The sequence below is a fragment of the Opisthorchis viverrini genome (assembly GCF_000715545.1).
Source record: "Opisthorchis viverrini unplaced genomic scaffold opera_v5_107, whole genome shotgun sequence".
NCBI lineage: Eukaryota > Metazoa > Platyhelminthes > Trematoda > Opisthorchiida > Opisthorchiidae > Opisthorchis > Opisthorchis viverrini.
Window position 1 is genome coordinate 295083 of NW_008751763.1, and position 20003 is coordinate 315085.

The 20003-nt window shown below is 46.3% G+C and overlaps 1 protein-coding gene across 1 annotated transcript; it reads right to left on the reverse strand.

Moving 5' to 3' along the window:
- Positions 1–9887: 9887 nt before the first annotated feature.
- T265_13817 (hypothetical protein) lies at positions 9888–18556 on the reverse strand (the record flags this gene model as incomplete). The annotated part of the gene is given in 8 exon segments (XM_009170659.1): positions 9888–10400; positions 15757–15971; positions 16016–16157; positions 16658–16765; positions 16841–17594; positions 17620–18076; positions 18082–18373; positions 18384–18556. Coding segments are annotated over 8 exon segments (2292 nt in total).
- Between the last annotated feature and the right edge of the window lie 1447 nt (positions 18557–20003).

Genomic DNA, 20003 nt, shown 5'->3' on the forward strand with positions numbered 1-20003 from the left:
TTTTACACTTTTTACCCCTGCACATCCCATTAATTTGATTCTTACTGTAGGCATGTCTGTTGTGACTGACATTTAGCCCTGGACGTCTATGGGCCAACAAGCACCAACAACTGAAAGTATCTCGAATTCAAGTCTCGACGCCAGGTTGCTTTTAATGATCTCACCGTGAAGTAGATGGGACAACAAGCAACTCTTTCTTGAGCAATGGGGTCAATTGACACTGATGCATGCTACGTATGGAAGAAAATAATTCAAGACAAGCAAAACCGTTGTGCTAATTGCTCTATATTTCTCCTTCCGCTTCCATCTGTATAAGTCCGGCGAAATGTTGAAGGCTGTGCTGAGCTCGGAGGCTCTCTACATCAACGGCGGGAAGGGTTCTTCTTAGGCTGTATACTCAGTGACGATCACGCATTTGTGATTGGTATAACATCTGTGAAAAGATCTCACAAAGGTGGAGGTTGAATGTTGCATGTGTTTGTCGTGTCTGCCTACACCCCAACAGGCTAGCTTTGGTACCAACTAAGGCAACTTGAGTGCTTAATTGAGGCGGGAAAAGAACTCCGACATCATCACGGTTGCCGCGGAATCAAACGTTTAAGTAGGAAGGCTGGACCAAGTGGTCGATTTTTGCCGGACTCGGTACGTGGGGATAAAAGCGAACGACTGTTTCAGTCATGCTCTGGCCGTAAGATGCTTTAATGCAGTAGTAACCTTCGGAATAATCTGACTAAGTGGTGACTCCGAAAAGTGTCCCAAATTCATAACACTGCCATCAGTTGCCGATATCTCACTCACTGGAAGACCTGAATAAATCCTGATCATATACTCGTCCGGAGTCGCTTTATTCTTCGCTTTTGGAGCTATTTAGGTTGTCAACAGCCCGACTAGCTGCTGAAGCCAAACAAATTTGTTAGAACCGTTTTCTGGACATTTAATACTAACGTCGAATGTCAATTCCCAATGAGAAGAGATAACCACACTGTTGTGCATCGTCGCGAGACTCGACTGCTACACAGCCAGATCCACTGAAGTCAGAACAGTATAACTACCCAAGGAAACGCTCCAGCCAGTATCGAAAGTAAATTGCCAGGACTCAAGTAAATTAACATACACGCCGACTCTGAGGCCAGGTTGGCAAGGAAAGTTAAGGGAATGGAAGGGGAGAAGAATTTCGAAAATACCCGAATGTTACTTCGCCTAATCCTTGCAATTGACGGCCGAAAACTGCCTGTGAGCGAAAAAATGAAGGGAGAAAGTTCGTGACGCTGGGTCAAGTATGGCTATTTGCCGTTATTCCGGCCTCGCACCAGAGTCCTGAATGGTGGACAGCTGAATACCCTGCAGCCTCAGAGGGTTAAGGCTGAATATCCCCTCAAAAGCATCAGTAACTCCCGTTCAAGGTAAACTTCCACTAGCATTGTCCAACTATGGGGTACAATCCCCCTATTCAGGAAAAGCAGACTCCGAAACAACCAAGTGGATGGGTAGTCGTGTCCACTAAAAAAACGGGACCGCGGTGTGTGTGGAAACAGGTGAATAGTTTGATCCGTCTTTGGGGAATTCCTATTACTTATTCTTCGTCATCCTGTGGCGGCCCACGGAGCGCTGATTCGAGGGCGATAGTGCTTGTGTTGACATATTCATACTCCGTGGGGCGCTGTCATAACGCCACGGGCGACGCCTATGGTTGCTTGACCCTATATCTACCGGAAAGTGCTCCGCCTAGTGCAGACGTAGACGACTTTGGCCTGACAGGGGCTGTTGGTTCGGCTCGCCTTCCGAGAAGGGATTCGTGTGATAAACGTTGCGCGTGATTGTGGACGTTGCAGATTGGTGGCTTTCTTGACCCTCTCTACACAGATTTCCTGAACGAGTGTCTGGTGGTGTAGGCGCCTCGGAATTATTGTAGTAGAACAGTGCTGGGTTTCTTTCCCATCCCCTTTTCTTGTCCAGCGATAGGTCCTCTAAGTAAATCACGCTTCTGATGCGATGGAGCACTGATGCTGTGCCGTGAACATTGGCTCATGACATCAGTGATTATCTGCATGTTTCTGGGTTGGATGAGGTTTTTTGTTTCTATTGGTTGGCCCAGGTGGTGCACATGCTGTTTCGGACGGAATATGAATGATATAAATCTTAGTTATCCTAGGATAACTGAGTCCCGCAATAGCTCCCCCGGTTACCTGGTTGTGCTGCCAAATATGAGCTCCCCGGATGAGTAACTCAGTGCTTCCCTTATTTTGTCAAGTAATCTGAGGACATATGACAAGACGAGTTGGTGTTTGACGTTATGGTGGTAGCTCTCAGTTGAGGACTGAGGGCATTCGAAGCGGTCGTTGGCAGTGAGGTGGTGTGCAGTGGCCTTGAGATGGTCACTTTCCAAAAAGTGGTACAGCTTGCAGAAGAGTTTGGTGGTAAGCTGGATGGTACCCTCTGGTATGAGTTATTATCATTAAGGCAGAAAACAACTCTAACCAAGGATGAATCTTTCGGCAGAGTGTAAAACATTAGATCCATATGTGCTTGTCTGGACCCAAGAGTATGTAGGTCCATGCATGAGCATCTGTTGACATATCTGAGATTACGCAGTTGCGACATCGTGGTGGCTGCCCTATGTGTGCCCCCACATATCCATACGAGTGCATCATATTCAAGAAGAGGCTGTTCGAAAGGCAACAGTAGCCTACACAATGTATCGACAGTGTCATCTCAGTATGCATGGCATACGATACACTATCAGGACCAAACGTTAGGTGTGGTCAAGTGTTCAAGACTTCGCTCATCCGCACCTCAAGGTGACTCACAGCTACTTTTTTAAACACGGAACGTCCGCCAATGGCTCCTACAGCTATTAATGTGAAGATATTGGAACTTCTGCTGGTCGGGCGTGAGTGGAAGTCGGCCAACTCGCTGAGTAGTGTTCAGATCCTGTTGGGGTTCAATTTACACAGGGGTAACGACCGATCGCCACATCCAAGATAATTATCAAACAGTAGACATGGTAAGAAAACTGTTTAGAGTATTCACATGCAGGTTAGGAACATTGGATTGAGTGCTGTTTCATGTGGTATGCAATTACCTACCATAAACAATGGTGAGCGGGCTTCGTCATCACCTTTACGTGGGGGCACCAGTCTCTCAGAAAATGCGTTATCGTAGCCAGCAGAGTCATTGGGGATTTAAATTTTCGGAGCACCTGAACCACTCGGTGATGAGTTATCCAGCCGGAAACCCTACTAAAATATAGCGTCAAAGTGACAACTCCCGTCTACAACCTAAGTCCGCTTTTTCTGTACCATCACAAGGTTGGTCGCACATGAGAACGAAGTGACCGAACCGTGATAAGTAATTTCTAAAAGACTATTGGTCCCATGTGATCTATCAGGAAACAACCAATTAAATTTTCAGTGAGTGTGGCAACCGCATATGGTAGTTTTCAAGTTGGAGACTGGTGCTTGTTGCCACTCTGGTAAACCGGCTCCATAGTGGCTATCACCTAGTTGCGAGGTGATAGTGGGTGCAAGGCGTTTGGAGTTACAACCAATGCAGTCGCAACAAGGATGAAAGTCTGCAGACCGGAGCTTTTGGAAAGGGCCGATGCCTCCTTTTCGCTGAGCAGAGGAAAAATTTGAGGACCAAAGGATTTGAGGCAAACCATTAAGCTAGGGGAGTGGCGACTTTCTATAAAGCTACCGTTCTCATCAACGAGAACCTGCAACTCATCCGAATGACGGGAGTGATGTCACGCCTCCCAGAATTCTTGTAACTGCGCGACATAATTGGCGACGAAAGCCCCGGTATTTGGTCGTTAAAAAATGCACCTTTATTCCCCAGCGTTTTTACCACTGCTGTCCCAACTGGGCTGATAAACTAGTGAAGCTCTTCTCATGATTTAAAATTCCCTTATGTGTTGCGGTCTGACTATTGTGCTTATGGCTGCTAATTTCAGACGAGCAATCGGCTTGCACACTGTGTATCTAGTCACTCGCTGAGAATCACTTATGGTAATTATCACTATCATTCATTCCTAAGGAACGCGAAAGGCTATTTCGCCAGAATTCGACACATGCGTACGTTAGCTTCGTAGACTAATGGTTGCACAACGAATATGTATTCCTGAATGGTCGCTAGTACCCAGAGGGTTAGTAGTGAATAAGCGAGGTGCTGTCGAGTTATTATTGAAAAAAAATTAGGGCATCAACCTCGCCGACTTCCGACCAAAGTAATCATCGTCGACAGTACAACATCAGTGTTCAACACTGTGCCCAACTGACATACAGCCTTGACGCTTTTGAAAACCTCATTATGAAGAGAAGAGGGAAGGGGATTTAGTGCCAGGATACTACAATCATCCTGGGAACCTCTCAGGGCATCGGAATCGCTTCACGGACTAAGTTCTTAAAACAGTTGACGGCAAACCAAAGTCCAGTGCTAGCCATTCATGCGAATGAATTAATTTGGCCTGAATTTCGTACTAGGAGAGGATGTAGCGCGGTAGAAGTCTATTTGAATTATAAGTTTTTACGCGATTTAAAAACGTCAAATATGCGCCTTCCCACCTAGGGATCATGCGTCATAAGACATTGTTCTAGCAATGGATCGCGCTTACATGCTGTTGGACTAATCTCTCCAAATCGTAACGTCATCCGGTATGGTACGGAAGAAAAAAATGGATAGAATGGACGATTACCATGCAAGAAAGTATAAACAATGAAAAATATGTTTGAAGTTGCACGAAACATCAAGATACACGTCCAGTATAACTCTATAGGTTGCGGTGAAGAAATGATCAGGAAAGGCTGTCGAAGGCAGTTCTGGGTATCCTGGAATAAGAAGTTAGAGTATACACATCATAGAGAAAGGTATGGAATAAAAGCATCCACGACCAAAAGGCCGGCTCAGCTACCGAGATAGACATATGTACTCTGTTCGGAAGATCAATTCACATGTCACTCGCCCTTTATCAAAAGGTTGGCTGAATTTTGTTTCGCACTATAAAGGGAAGAACGGTTATGTTACACGGTTAAGTAAAACGTTGCCTGCGTTGGAATCATCTGAACCGGATGATCTTCCTTAGTTCTCTAGGGAACGGTTGGAGCCCTCGGCGGAGATTCTTAGGTACTGGGACAATTCTTTATTAGTTTCCGGGCCGGCCATGTACAAACAGTTGTATAATTTCCTTCGTGTCGGGCAACTATTCTGCGGGTATAGAACTACGACAAATCATGGACAGCCCCCGATTTCTTGGCCTGATTCGTCAACACTCCCGGTACGTATTCTGGATAGCGTGTCACTAGTGAAAGTGTATCCCTGTTTGATAAGATGACTCATATCCATATTTTAGTCTAGTGAGTACTCGCGGTAAATGTTTCGGGATATTACTTAATGGTTTATTCGGTTTGTGACCGGTCAGTACAGTACCATTTCCGCCGAAAGTATACACATTAGACCATTCAGGCACAAAGACAATCTCCATTGGTTCTATTTCTATCTAGCCAAAATTACGTTCTGGATGTCTAATACTTTTGCTCCAACAGTCCTGGCTGCAGAAGTACCGCGACTCGAATTCATTGACGGCTGACGCATTGCACAAGTGACAACAATGGATTGCAGCATGCCAGCATTGGTGCCTTGGCTACGGTTTCTCTTTTTTTTTCTCACCATCTGAAAAGATGACACCTTGTGTTAATTTTTGAAGCGGTTCTACCAGGTCAGCCAAATGGGGCAGAAGTCGATACAAATGGACAATCACTAGGATCAACCTTTCCACTGATTCCGGGTCATCTGGCGCCGGAACAGATCTGATTGCTCTGAATTTTGGTCTGCTAAGAGCCCGTGTCCACAAAAATGAGGCAACCTGATGGTCAGTTTTCTCTCGTGCTAACCGTAGACCATATCCAGTGCAACCAAACGAAATCCAAGGTGTGCTTTTAAAAAAAACAGTGGATGGGCCCCTAACCTAATGAACGAAATTCAGCTTCTGGATGGCTGAAAGCCCGAGAATTGAAGTCAAATAGGTCACCATGATGTAGTCTGGGTCTCGGTTTTCTCCACCAACAGAATGCGCAATGAAGATATTTGACCTTATCTCTAAAGCCCTTGATATACTGGCGAGTGTATGTTTGACACTCACAGAGCCCCTCTCACCTGGCTGGTTTGATTGGCACGGTCTCCTGGTCCTCCAGGTTGGGGGTTAGAACATGTGTGTGTGCTTGAAAACGGAAGTTGTTCTGACAGTCTTCCACAAACTACCTCTGCCTTACGGTTAGGTTTTTGAGTGAAAGGCCTTGTTCTAGGACTCTAATCGTCCTCCTGCTTAGATCTGGGCATCCTAACATTAGCCCAGTAGACGTACAATTACAAAGAACTTCATGCCATATCAGTCGTAGCGTGGTGCCACTAAGCACAGAAGAGCGGGTAAAGTGGACAGACTAATACCAACGCCTTCACTTTGTCTTTCACACATCCTTTTCACCTCCTCAAGCCGTTGTCTGCTGCATCTTCACAGACTCATTCTTAGGGACTGAAATACCTGTTCAACTGTTAACTCGGCCTCCACGGCCACATTAAATTCATAGTCGGGCTCCAAACGCCGATACTCAGTTCATCTGATAGAGTTTAACGTTCGCATTCCGAAACAAGCCAGAAAACAGTGCTCTTGCATGGATGCTGGAGTTGCTTGTTGTTGATATGTCGTCTTTCTGAAATACGGGTTCGAGATGCAAGTATTCCTCCATCCGTTTCCGTTCGCCTTTGGTGATCCAGAAGCCACTGCGACTGGTTCTGCTGGAGTGGTCGTCGTTCTCAGCCAACCAGCTAAATGATTGCTCAGCGCGGTTCGTTTGACAATGCCTGTGAGAGTAGCTCGTAAATGCGCCTGTAAACGCCACTTGTTCATCTTATCTGCTTACGCTTCAACAGACCATGGTTCCGATACACTAAAAGACGGCTTTCACGACGTTTTGGGAGTTTTGATGTGGCGGGCTGGAAGCTGATATTGTTGTGGTTGTTAGAAATTTGGATTTATAAGTAGATAGATAGATTTGGCTCTGTTGAGGCTCAAATGGGCGACCGTCTTGGTTCAGGACAGCAGCCAACGCTTACTGCAGTTATGTGTTGACCACAAACGGCCCCTATGCAGTGCTTACTTCCGAAGAAACCGATGCCACTTGGTAACATGCCCCCGCATTGGAGCCAACCTCCGGCACATCGCCATTGGCTGAGTGACATCGATCAATTACTGATTGTCGCGCATCCTGTCGGGCACCTGTCCATTGAGTTTTTCAGAAGGGGCATTATGCACACCTCGCTTGACCACTGAGAATCTCCTTGGTCCCTGAGGCTGACTTAATGGAAGGTGCTGTACGCGACCCTGCAAGATGCTGATCGCGGCGCCTGTGGAACAGTGTGACCAACTATATCCAAACACAGAATCTCCAGCAGCACTCTAAAACTGCTCGAAGCTTGGACATGTATTGTTCCTGGTCGAGAGTACAGTGCCGCTCGATGAACTGTCAGACTTCGAGTGACAGAGAGCATTTTCGCGAATCGAGAAGCTTGCTGGGTCCAGAAAGCTGGAGGAACTGAGGAGACGAGAAAACCCAAGAATGTGCGTACGCTGTTCCAGATCCAAATAGGTCTTCGGTGAGCGAGACAACTACTGATAACAATGACTTGTCTCCCGAAAAGAGTAGCACCCGAATCGTCGCGCTGGACATATTCAACACGTCAACTGGCCACTTGCAGTTTCCGAACCGGACTACAGACCCGAGACGCAGTCCAGGACAATAAACTGGGAAACCCTGATGGCCTCAGAAACCAGCGACTGGTTTTTGTTCCTCAGGAGTCAGCGAAATGATGGTCTTGAGGTGAAATCCTCAGTTGGCGCTTGTCCAAACACTTGCCTGTATATGAACAACAAAGACCGTCCCAACCGAATGGGGCGAATCTTTAGTGCCAGTTTTCGAAAAGGGTGATCACAATGAGTGTTAACAACAGATGAATTAGCGTGACCAAACTCTGCGTCACTTATTTTAGGTTGTCTTGCGAAGGCACGTGAAGAGGTGATCTGAGAACAAAAAAAGATTCCAGCCGGAAGGGGTTATGTGGACCATTACTTTACACTCCTTCAAGTGATAGATGAACGATGTTCCTAAAGCACCCTACGAGTTTAGTATTCTTTAAGTTCAAGAATACGTTCGACTCTGTTGACTGGTTAGTCCTCCAGGGATTCGCCCGGAAGTTCGTGAATATCGTGCGCTGTCTGAAATCACATACTTGTATGGAGCGGTCTCCAAAAGCTTTGCTACAACAACGGTGTCCAAAAAGGGTATCTTTAATTGGTTTTAATTTCGTCGCCGAGGTAATTGGGCGAACTCTTCGGTGTTCAGATCTGTGAGTGAGAAACTTCAATTAGCAGACGTGATTGTTCTCATTTTTGAAGAGCAGGAAGTGCAGGCAATACTATGAAAACGGACCAGGGACATCCATTCCTACGATTGTTTCGTGCCCACAAAGTGCAGTCATGTAGTCATTGAAAATGTATTTGAGAATTAGGGACTCCATACGTACCTCGAAAGTTGCATTGGATTTGGTGGTAGGGTGACGGACCAAGTCAACACACGAATATCAAAGGCCAGAATAGGCTCTATCAATGTGCGCCACCGGTGGCTCCAAAAAGCTACATCACTAGGTGGTAAAGGACGCGTATTCCACACTACAGTGCGACCGCGAGACTTGGACACTTTGGACGGAGCATTTCAGACAACTTGAGATCTCTGACAACCGATGTCTCAGAAGTATAGCTGGAACCGGAATTCACAGTCAGGTGAGCAGAAGACAAGTTTTGGATGAAGCAGACGGTGATTCATCAAAGAGTGCATCCAGCATTGCAAGCTAAGGTAGTTGGACCATATGTTACACATGGCGAGATGAGTGCTGTTTTCCGTGCTTAAGTTAAAGTGACGGAAAACCAGAGGCAAACAGGAATTGACATGGTAGAAAGGGATGAAGGGTGTTGAGTAAAGTTTGGGCGTCATTCACCTTCCAGGACGGGATCCATATGACCCTCCTTATGCTTGTCTAGAGACAGTGAACAAGGCAGATACCCAGTACCAGCTTCTATCTAGACTGTCTGACTCAACGTTGGGGACGTAGGCACCTGGAATGTTTGTAGCACGCTAATCCTACTCCCACTCCTGGCTTCATTCTTCTTTCCACGACTTTGTTAAAAAAACGACATGGTTGAAAGGCAGTGATGTTGCTTCAGTGTTTGTGACGGTTTCGTCGCGGTTTTGGCTCCATTCCACACCTGCAGACCAGCTACCAAAGCTTTGGCGGGAATACCACCGACATCGCCTCTTGGGATTATGTTTACTGTAACTTCAGATTCGACCTGGAACTTGCACCGTACTCCTTGGATAACCAAAACCAACCCGTAGAGGTCTCAAGAGGAGACAACTCGGTGGTTAGAGACATTGGCAGATATGATCAAGTCACATACTCAATGGCACGCATTAAAGCTGTTGGTTTTCATGTTTATCTTCCTTTCATACATTCAAGATAGCTAAGCGGTTGAGGCACGAACCTGACTGACCCACTTCCTGATTGATTCTGAGGGATGAGGGTTGATCTATCTCAATTTTTGACACAACTGATTGCTTTAAACTATAATATCGAATAAGACAACGGCGCGCTCAATTGGACAATCGAGTTCAGTGATAGGCCTTGTTGATCGGTTGGAGGGCGGTTTAACAAATTCGTATCCCTGTTGGCTATCAATGTTACCAGTTTGCATAGCGCTGACCTCATCTTAAGCCCTATGCTGTCTGACGACCCCGCGGTAAAGTTATACAAACGAGTATAAGGCAAAGGTAAACTCTGGTCGTAATTGGGTCAATATTCACGTGTTTTTCCTGGGTGTACAAGACTGATGAAGACTCGACAGTCCATGGTCCCTTTCTTTCCATCTAACACCAAATGCACGGAAATCGACATGATCACTCACCTGCAAACCGTGAGGGCATTAAAAATTGGGAACAAGACTGAGGAACCCCAATCAAAACGAAACTAACAGCAGGTTGTTGGCGCAGCCCCGTTGTAAGAAGATCTACTAAAAAAAAGTTACGGGGGAACAATGTACACAGTCGTCATAATCAACGACCATCACGCATCAGGCCAATGAAATAAAGAAAAAACTGACGAGAGCAAGGTAATCTTTGTTGAAGGCAATGTGTGCAAAATAGAGTTAAGATGAGTTGCTCCCAGGTTCCTCTTTGATCGAGTCCGATTCTTCCTCATCGTACGAAGAATCGGAAGAAGGTAGCATATCTTCAGGAAGGTAGGGTTCATCCTGGTTTTGGGTTTTTCTGGATGAGATTGTCGGGAAATTTTTCGGCCTTTTGGAAGTTAAACACAAAAAGGGGATAACAGTGCGACGATTCCTAATACGTATCAGAAGAAAAACATGCAACATCGTGACAACCGGATGAGTAAAAAAATTGACTACTTGTCCAGAATTCATGGAGAAATTTCCAGCTTGGAATGACTACTGGTGGGAAAACGACAAGGGCGGAATCTAGTAAGTCGATGAACCACGACTGCACATGTAGTGAAGTAGCTAAACATCTACTTTCTCCCCGTGAAATCAAACTCGAAGACTTCAGTACAGTGATTGTGCTTTGCCCTCTGAAAGTCAATTCAAGAAAATTTCCAAACTACGATTAACCGGAAACTTTTGTGACCAGTGTCGGAATCGTGGCAAACGAAGTGACTGAATATACCATACACACGTGGTTCCTGATCAATGGCAGATTCTGTGTTGCAAGGCCGGACGGCGGACTCGAAAGACCAAAACCAGGAAGAAAGTGGACTCCTTATGTAGAGGCCAACGTTAGTGGTGATGTAAAAAACACGAATACTATCGAATTGAAAGCAGAGGTTGCCAGAATCGATACAGATGAAGTAGTTTACGGAGACGTAAGACAAACCCGCAACCACTGTTATTCTAGTTTATGCGGAAGTATTAGCTGACGTGTCACATGACGGCCATTGTCACGTAACCAACTTTAGAAATAGACGGACCACACGGCAACCGGTAGTGGGATTGCGTTCAAGACTGTCGGTCATCCTAGGTCAAACATCAATTGCAATCATGCTCCCAAGTGTTAAAAGATTGAAGTACGTTTAAGCGAACAGCGTAAACCATCAAAACCGGTGGGTCGATATCATATGGCCCTGAAACCCACAAGTTGAACGGCAGTTCATTCATCCGACAAATTTGTTTTTTTTTCGATGCCACAAATATGTTCGATCCAGTGGTACCATGTCCGCAAAATAATTCACTTAGCCGCTACCATGACTTGTGGTACATTGAAGGAACAAGACAGTGGAAAGTAGTTCCCTCACCGGTCAATTGAGATCCGTTAACGCAATCCGGCGGACTCAAAATAAGTCTCAAGTCAGATAAAGAAACAGAGTGGATCAAGTTCACCAAATGGTTTCCTTATCAAGTAAGTTTCGAGAACTTCCGCCTTCTTCAAAAGTCTGATGCATGGACACCCCTCGTCAACGAAACCAAACACGACCAACTAATTTAATCACCACAGAAAGTTGGAGTGGTAAAGCTAATGTTGGTTGAGCAGTTCCGCCTGCGCTTCCCTATCCTTGAAATTTGGGCAGGTTTATAACCCAATACCCATAGAGGAGTCAATCTAAAGAATAACGCTTCAGGATATTTGGTCGCCATCATCTGCCACCCTCTATTTCCACATCTCGAGCAGCAAGTTGAAAATCAAGCAGAGTACAACCCCGAGAGATATGCACACCACTGGAGAAGTGCCGAACTTTTTCTCCCTTAACTGTAATATTATTTCCTGGCATAATTTGATGCCTTTGGTGAGCTGATCGAGTCACCATTCGGAATCATCTGACGAAAGATGGTGCCTGTGTGAGAAATACGTCAACCTTATCAGGTCACTATACGTAAGGCTTCGAGTTGAGTCAAAACTGACGGCTGATCGTTATGCAGTTTGGGAAAACGAAGGAGGTTGTGACAGGGTTGTCCACTATCATCGCACTCGTCAAACCCCGGTCATTGGCAACTTGGTAGATAACCGAATAAACCAATTCGTACGGGCGTCAAGCTCATATTTAGAGTATACATATGCCGTTATTCTGGGCTAAAGCACGTCTCCGGGAACGTAAACGATTAGCGAGAAAATGAATTCGATCAAGCTGGTACGCACACGGTGCAGACTTTCTAAGGTCTTAAGGAGTAACCATGGAAGCGCGGTACTCTATTCGCATGTCGAAAGTTGCATTAGATTTGATGGTAGGGTGACAGACCAAGTCTATTAATGAAGCTTACAGATTAGAACTGATCTCGCCCATTTGCACCAATGGTGGATCCAAATAGATAGATCGCTGAGTCTCAAAGGACACGTATTTCACACTACAACGCGGGCCGCGAGACTTGGCCACTTTGGACGGAGCATTTCAGACAATTTGAGGTCTCTGACAACCGATGTCTTAGAAGTATAGCTGGAGCCGGAATTTACAGTGAGGTGAGCAGAAGATAAGTTTTGGATGAAGCAGATGGTGCTTCACTAAGAGTGTGCATCAGGCATTGTAAGATAAGGTAGTCGGATCATGTGTTAGACACGCCAAATTACCGCCTACAGCGATGGGTGCTGTTCTCCATAGTGGCGGAAACCTAAACGTGAACAGAATTTGACATGGGAGAAGAGAACGATGGGCGTTAAGTTTGGGAGCCGTTGGCCTTCCAGGATGGGTTTATGTATCCCTCCTTGTGCTTATCTGGAGACAGAATGATGCGGTAACCAACTGGCGTCAGCGGTTTCCCTACTACCTGTTTCTGTTAACATTGTCCGACTGAGTGTTATAAATCTAGGGACGTCAGGTGTTCGTTGTAAGTTCACCTTAGGTCTCCATCTCTGTCCTATCCCTTTCTTTGCATTATGAGGCTTTATTCAAGTAAATGGATATGACTGTACGTCATGAAACACTAGTGTTGCCATCACTGATGATGATAACTTCAGCACCGCCATTTTATCCAGTTGGATGGAGTAATACTCATCATAGACCTGAGACCGATACTGGAAAACCCATCTGTGTGGACACAATACGATCAAGTGGACGAAAATATGCCAAAAGCTCTTGTCGATTGACATGGTGAACTGAAAAAGTCGTTGTGCCATCTGGTTTATTCATTTTTTGCACCTGGCAACCGGCGCACCGGAGGTAGAACAGCTGATATTTTTAAAATTAGTTCTCGTACTCACAAGTAGTGATCAAAAGCGGGATTCACGTAGCACTCGTTTGGAGTACCCTCCCCGTGTTATGGCGCAATTACTCTGAGCTGTCTTCAATAGGCATGCCAAGATAAGAAGAGGAGTATTCTACCGGAGTGATGTGAATACTGGTGTTACGAATCCCGCAATTACCTACAGCTGACAACAACGTTGTTTGGCCTAGAATTTTCTACCAAAACATAAAGTAAAACCACAGGTTTATTGACATATGGTTATGCTCTGCAGCGACTACGCTCAGAAGTGGTAAATATCACAAGCGTTGAAACTGTTGCTCTACTGGCGTTCACTTGTTGTGAAAAGGGACTGAAGTCGGAAAAAGAGGGATGGACCGGAAGAGGATCTGGATCTAGTCTATCACTATCATTCTGAGGCGCTTACCATTATCGTCATCATCAGCTTAAAAACCGCGCACATGTACATGGTTATAGCTGCCACAGAGACTCCGCTTATATGTAGAGATAAGGGTGAATAGCCATGAGCCGGAGTCAGTAGCTGACATAAATGATGCGCGAATCCAGTCAGGGGAATTCTCACTCATTATCACCTTTGAAGACAGCACACCACTGTACTTAAGTGTCACTGAGAAGACCAGTAAGGGGATCTATGAGTTGATAGACAACAGTTTGGATGCATGCGTGCCATTGAGCGCGCGAGTGAGCCATGTTTGACAGTGTCTATAGCCATTGATTTGCACCGTCTCGGAGTGCCATCCACGGGAACGGTAATGACCAGTGCAGCTGAGCTTGCTGGTAATGGCTTTCGTGTGCTTCGCTGCAAAGTCAATGCCAAGCCAGTCTCCTGTCTCGTTTCCACCCTTCACTTGTTTGTGCAAAAAAGGACTTTCCGACGAAGTCGGTCAAGTGGCGTACGGAGTACGTGACCGAACTAGCAAAACTTAGTCAGTTTATTTATCGTGGCAACTTTAGGTAGGGCTATGCGCTTACATCTCCAAATGTTCTTCGAAACACTCCGGGTACAAACTGGGAGGACGGAGGCCGCTGAAACCGGTCTGACACTATAGATCAAACGTCCGGAGCCCAGAGCAGGGGCGAGTGCATCCCATCCTGGAGAACGGAAGCATTAACGGCATTCTGACGCGATTTTTTTCAAGCCGTTCAGCCAGGCCAAACATTGTACACAGTATTTACAGCATCTACAGTATTTTGAAAGAAATGTAGAACAAAGCACTCGTCCCAGTGGACTATAATTCGGCATGTGTGGCACGCGGTCTATGATGTCTTGCTCACGGCTGAAGTAGCATTGCGTCGTGGACTAGCACTTCGCACAAACTTCATTCAGAAATAACTGCGATATATTCAGGCATACGCTCATTGTATTTTGTGACTGAAGAGAATCCGTCTGCATGCCCGTGATCCATTTGTATACTCAGGGAAGGAGTTCGACGTCACGCAGTCACCTGTGCTATATATATGCTCATAACGACGGCTAACTTTGCCGAGCACTCGTTGTAGTGACCCCAAGATAACACTAGCCACAGAATCTATCGAGTGTTGGATCGTAATGACCTTAGAGTAAATATATCGTTAAAAAGTAGCACGACGAGTCGAATACAGGTTTTAAAGAAAGAGAGGACGACTCTTTTCCTGTATGTGGCGGTGCAATAGGAGGGAAGATAAGCTCACCGCACTCGAAGCATTTGAAAAACACTGCATGGTTTCCATGGGATGCTTCCAAGGGGTGTTAGCTAACTTGCGAGGAATGAAAAAGCCAGAAGTCTAGTGATCAGATTATCATCCGCATAGTCGGTTCTGGTGCCGTTCCCACTCACCAGTTTCCCGATCAATACAGGTTTAAAGAGAGGACGACTCTTTTCCTGTATGTGGCGGTGCAATAGGAGGGAAGATAAGCTCACCGCACTCGAAGCATTTGAAAAACACTGCATGGTTTCCATGGGATGCTTCCAAGGGGTGTTAGCTAACTTGCGAGGAATGAAAAAGCCAGAAGTCTAGTGATCAGATTATCATCCGCATAGTCGGTTCTGGTGCCGTTCCCACTCACCAGTTTCCCGATCACCTTTGAGTTTCGAGCAAATCATTGAGTCGCATTTCTTAGAGGTGCACTGTGTCTGTTTCAATCGCAGTCCTGAGGCGCTGTCAGGTAGAACATGAGTTGCGTCTCGATTTTTGTCTTGGAAGAGCTGTCGGACTTAAACCATCAACCGTTTGGCTGAACTTATATGGATGGGGGGTTGACAACGTGCCGACTAGTCGTGTACAATCATCACCCAATCTAAAACTGCCTAAAAACTGCTAAAAACGACCTTCCTCGAGATGCAGTTGTGCTTTCAATTCCGCTAACATGATCAAGGTCGGCTCACAGAATAGAGAAATTGCTACTCATGTCAAAAATGAGCTACAGATATTTCTAAGAAATAAAGACGTTTTTACTGAAAGAGACCTACCAGAAGTTGAGACCTATAAGGTGTGTTATTTGTTTCTCATACAAAACAGTTCGTATTTCGCCCCGAACCTTCTTATTTTCCAACGGTGCACAGAGGACATAGTCTCCAGAAGAAAAGTAGAATGCGTTGCGAAGGCGATCAGGAATAGACAGTAGTAGTTGTTCGCCTCGTTCATCCTCCGCAGTGAACAGATAATTTCCTTGAGATTTCAGTAGCTGCAGTATTATAGTTGAGTATTAAATTAACGACAAGGATATACCTTACATATAAACTCTCCAGGGCCAACCGAATAAAGCGTGTCAAAAAGCTCACGCTCAACCTTCTTCCGACGAGGAATTGAGGATGGGTACATGGGGATAGTAAACGGATGGGAGATGCCAAATTCCTCCCCAAAATGGTAGCTGAAATGGGACGAGGAAAGTGAATGAATAACTGACGGTGTTATAAGAATATGCCCAAAGTAGCCACGTCCTTTGGTGTACGAACGAACTCCCGTTCAAAATATTACACGTAACTTCAAATGGTGGCGAGCAGTACAGCTCGTCTTCAATGCGATAAATGGCACTCGTTAAATATTACTTGATAAGTATTGCTACTATTATTGTTGTTCATTTTTGAAGAGCATGGTCACAAACACAAAAAGTAAATCCAGGCGATAGGTGTAGAAGGGTGCACAGGAGAATATTAGGTAAAACGAAGGAAGCATCCCATTCAAAGTTGTGCCACCAACAGTTCCAGTCAGATAAAATGGGTTCCAACCCATGCAAGAATATTTGGTATGGAGACACACGTGCAAAGGACAGCAACTGAAGAAATGACAAACAATACCAAGTGCTCTTCAAGGCGCGGTAAGCGCTAGCACAGTCAAGGCTCGTACATTAGGCACAGTGTCCGTAATAACTGGGTCGAGATGACGCAAGTCATCATCATCATCATCACCATCGACAGCATGACATCAGTGTTCAACACTGATACTTCACTGCCGTACAACCATGATTTATTTGAAAGCCTGGTTGTGAAGAGAAAAATAAAGGTGGACAGCGAAGGGACTTAGTCCGAGGTGCCTACACTTCCAGACATTCACTCAGGCAATCTGGATAGAAACTGACAACAAGAACGCCACTGACATCGGTTGGCAGCCATATCCTGTAGTGTATCCAACCAAGCACAGTGAGGATCACGCGGTCCCCACCCTGGAGGGCGAGTAGCACCGACAGCACCCAAGTGTTTCGTGATCTCCTTCATACTCCTCTGCCAAGTCAAGGGTTGGCCACCTCTCTGTTTACGCCACTCCGAATTGGGCATAGAAAACAGCACGCTCTTCGGCAAACGATGGTTCGGCATACGTAACACATGTCCCAACCAACGCAGCTTCTGGTGCTGGACACATTCTTCAATGGAAGTACCCGTTACACAACCGAAAACACGCTTTCTAACTGCCTCGTTACGGATTCGCCGACAACAACCCACGCAAGCTATGGTTCTGAGACAACGATTGTCGAACACCTGAAGACATCTCAGGTCCGCTGCTCGAATAGGCCAAGTCTCACAGCCATACAACAGAACAGCCCGTACTGTAGCTTGATACACACGTCCCTTCAGATTCAGGAATAAACCATTCTGACGCCATAGGCGTCTCAAGTTAGCAAACGCGGTCCGAGCCTTGTAGATTCGTGCATTCACCTCATCTGTCACACTGCAATCAGAACTAATACAACTACCAAGATAAGTAAAACGCTCCGCAACTTCCAGTACCTCTCCCTGAATTGTAAGTGGCGTGTTCAGTGACTGCAAGTCCACGAGCATGACCTTAAACTTTGTAGGTGCATACCAAAGGACTTTAATCAGTTCATCCAAAAACACCTGCGCCTTTTCCTTCTCTTCGAACGATGTCGTCCGCATATTCCCGATCGGCAAGGTTTTCTTCACAGGCTATTTGAACATCAGGGTTTTGGAGACCCTCCAGCGTTCGTCTCATTATTTCATCGACCACAAAGTTAAAAAGGAATGGAGAGAGTGGGCATCCCTGACGGACACCGCTTTGTGTGCGGAAGCTTTTGGAGAGCTCTCCGTACACTTTCACACGTCCGGAAGTCTGAGAAGACCGATCAACCGAGTAGAATGCGCCTCGGAAATCCAGGAATACTAGAATTGTGGGTCGCTTATATGTATGGTGTTGCTCTAGCACTTGACGCAGTGTGAAGATTTGGCCAACGCAGGCCGGAATCCCGCTTGCTGCTCTTGAGTCAGTATTTCGCGAGCCACCGTAAGGCGACGAAGCACAATTGACGCCAACAGTCTCGTTACGACCGCGGTCAAGCTGACCCCCCTGTGGTTACCACAGTCACTACGCGCCCCTTTTTTGAAAACGGGCATTATCACCGATTCACCCCAGTTGTCTGGGACAGACTCCGTTTCCCAAATGCAAGCAAACAGATCGGACAAGCACTGACTGAGGACTTCACCCCCGTCTTTGAACAGTGCGGGTGGAAGGTCATCCGGACCAGGAGCTCGGTGGTGCCTGAGAGAACATTTGCATTCGTAAACCTCCGAGGCCGTAGGTGATTCTACGTTCACCGTCCAGAGTTCTACTTCACCTGTGGGCTCTAGATGGGTGCTGAGGCCACGACAGTTGTTGTTCGAAGTACTCAGTCCACCGGTCGAGGCGTTCCTCTTTATTCGAGACGGTCGTTCCATCCTGATGTTTGATGGTTTCACTCACAGGTGGTTTCCGGGGACCGGTCGCACAGATCAACGGAAGTAATCCTCGGGCATTACCAGCTTTCTGGGCCTGTTCCATTTCTTTGGCTTTGTGTCCACCATACTTCACGGTCGGATCCAAAGCTCACTTTCAGTTGACGTCTGATAACTCTTCGCATCGAGTTATGTTCGGGACCGGCTGGAATATTTCTTCGAGATTTAAGTAGTACCACCGTTCGGTCTGATATGCATTGCTTGGTTGGGTCGTGCCACAGGCAAAATTCCCAGCACTATGCAAAGAGGTGGCAACCTCATCCAAGTATGAGTTCACATTCGATGGTGGAGCATTTGGAAGTAACTATAGAAGATGATTCGTGTAATTTCATCTGATATCCGGATCTGCCAGTCTTTCAGTTGCCAGGCGATTCGCCCGCACCATATGCGGCCCCGGGAAACGCAGGGCGAAGCGACTCCGGACGAGCGCGGGGCCTGAGTCCACAAATGTGTTCAGTCAGTTATTGATCCGCGCCATCGGTAACTGATGGCAATGTGGTCGATTTCAGTTTGTGGCCGGCCTGCTGTTGGAGAACACCAAGTGGCCAAACGACTTCGGCTATTTCGGAAGTTGGTACTGCATAAAAACAGCCTGTGATCAGCACATAGATGAAGCAACAATTCCCCATTGTCCGTACGTACCGAGTCCAGTCCATGTTGACCTCCTAATTGAGTCTCAGATGCACTAAGACTGCCCACGTACGCATTCATATCTCCGGCAACCACCACAATGTCTAAGCTTTTAGCTCGTTGCAGCAAGACATTCAAGGCGTCGTAAAACCTGTCTTTGACGGCGTCGGAGCTACAGTCAGTTGGGGCGTAGGCAGACACAATAAACAGACATCTATCAACTTGCTACTTGTGAGACTCCTTCACAGACGTTGCCAGGCGGACCGCACAAAGGCGACTGTCAGCAGGTATCTAATCAAGTGAGGATACTTCCGCCCGGTGACTTGGCACTATACCAACCCATGCACATCCCATTGCAGCAGCTTCTGGATCACCAGAGATGCGCAGACGGAAGCGAGTGGAGACTGACGGGGTGGTTAGCTCAATCACTGTGCTTGCATCCTGAATTCCAGTTTCTGAGACACAGCACACATCAATGCCAAGCGAGTCCAGTGTGAGTGCAAGGGTAGCTTGTTGTTTTGCTTGCTTCAGCGTGCGGACATTGAACGCGGCCAGACAGACTGGGTGTTGAGGCTTGAGGACTGATTTGGAGATACCTGAAGATATCGGCGCTATCATCATCATCATCATCATCATCATCATCATCAACGACAGCATGACATCAGTGCTCAACACCAATGCTTCACTGCCGTACAGCCATGACTTATTTGAAAGCCTTATTGTAAAGAAAAGAATAAAGGTGGATGGGGGAGGGACTTAGTGCTAGCTTAACACAATCATTCCGAGGTGCCTACACCTCCAGACATTCACTCAGGCAATCGGGATAGAAACTGACAACAAGAACGCCACTGACATCGGGTGCC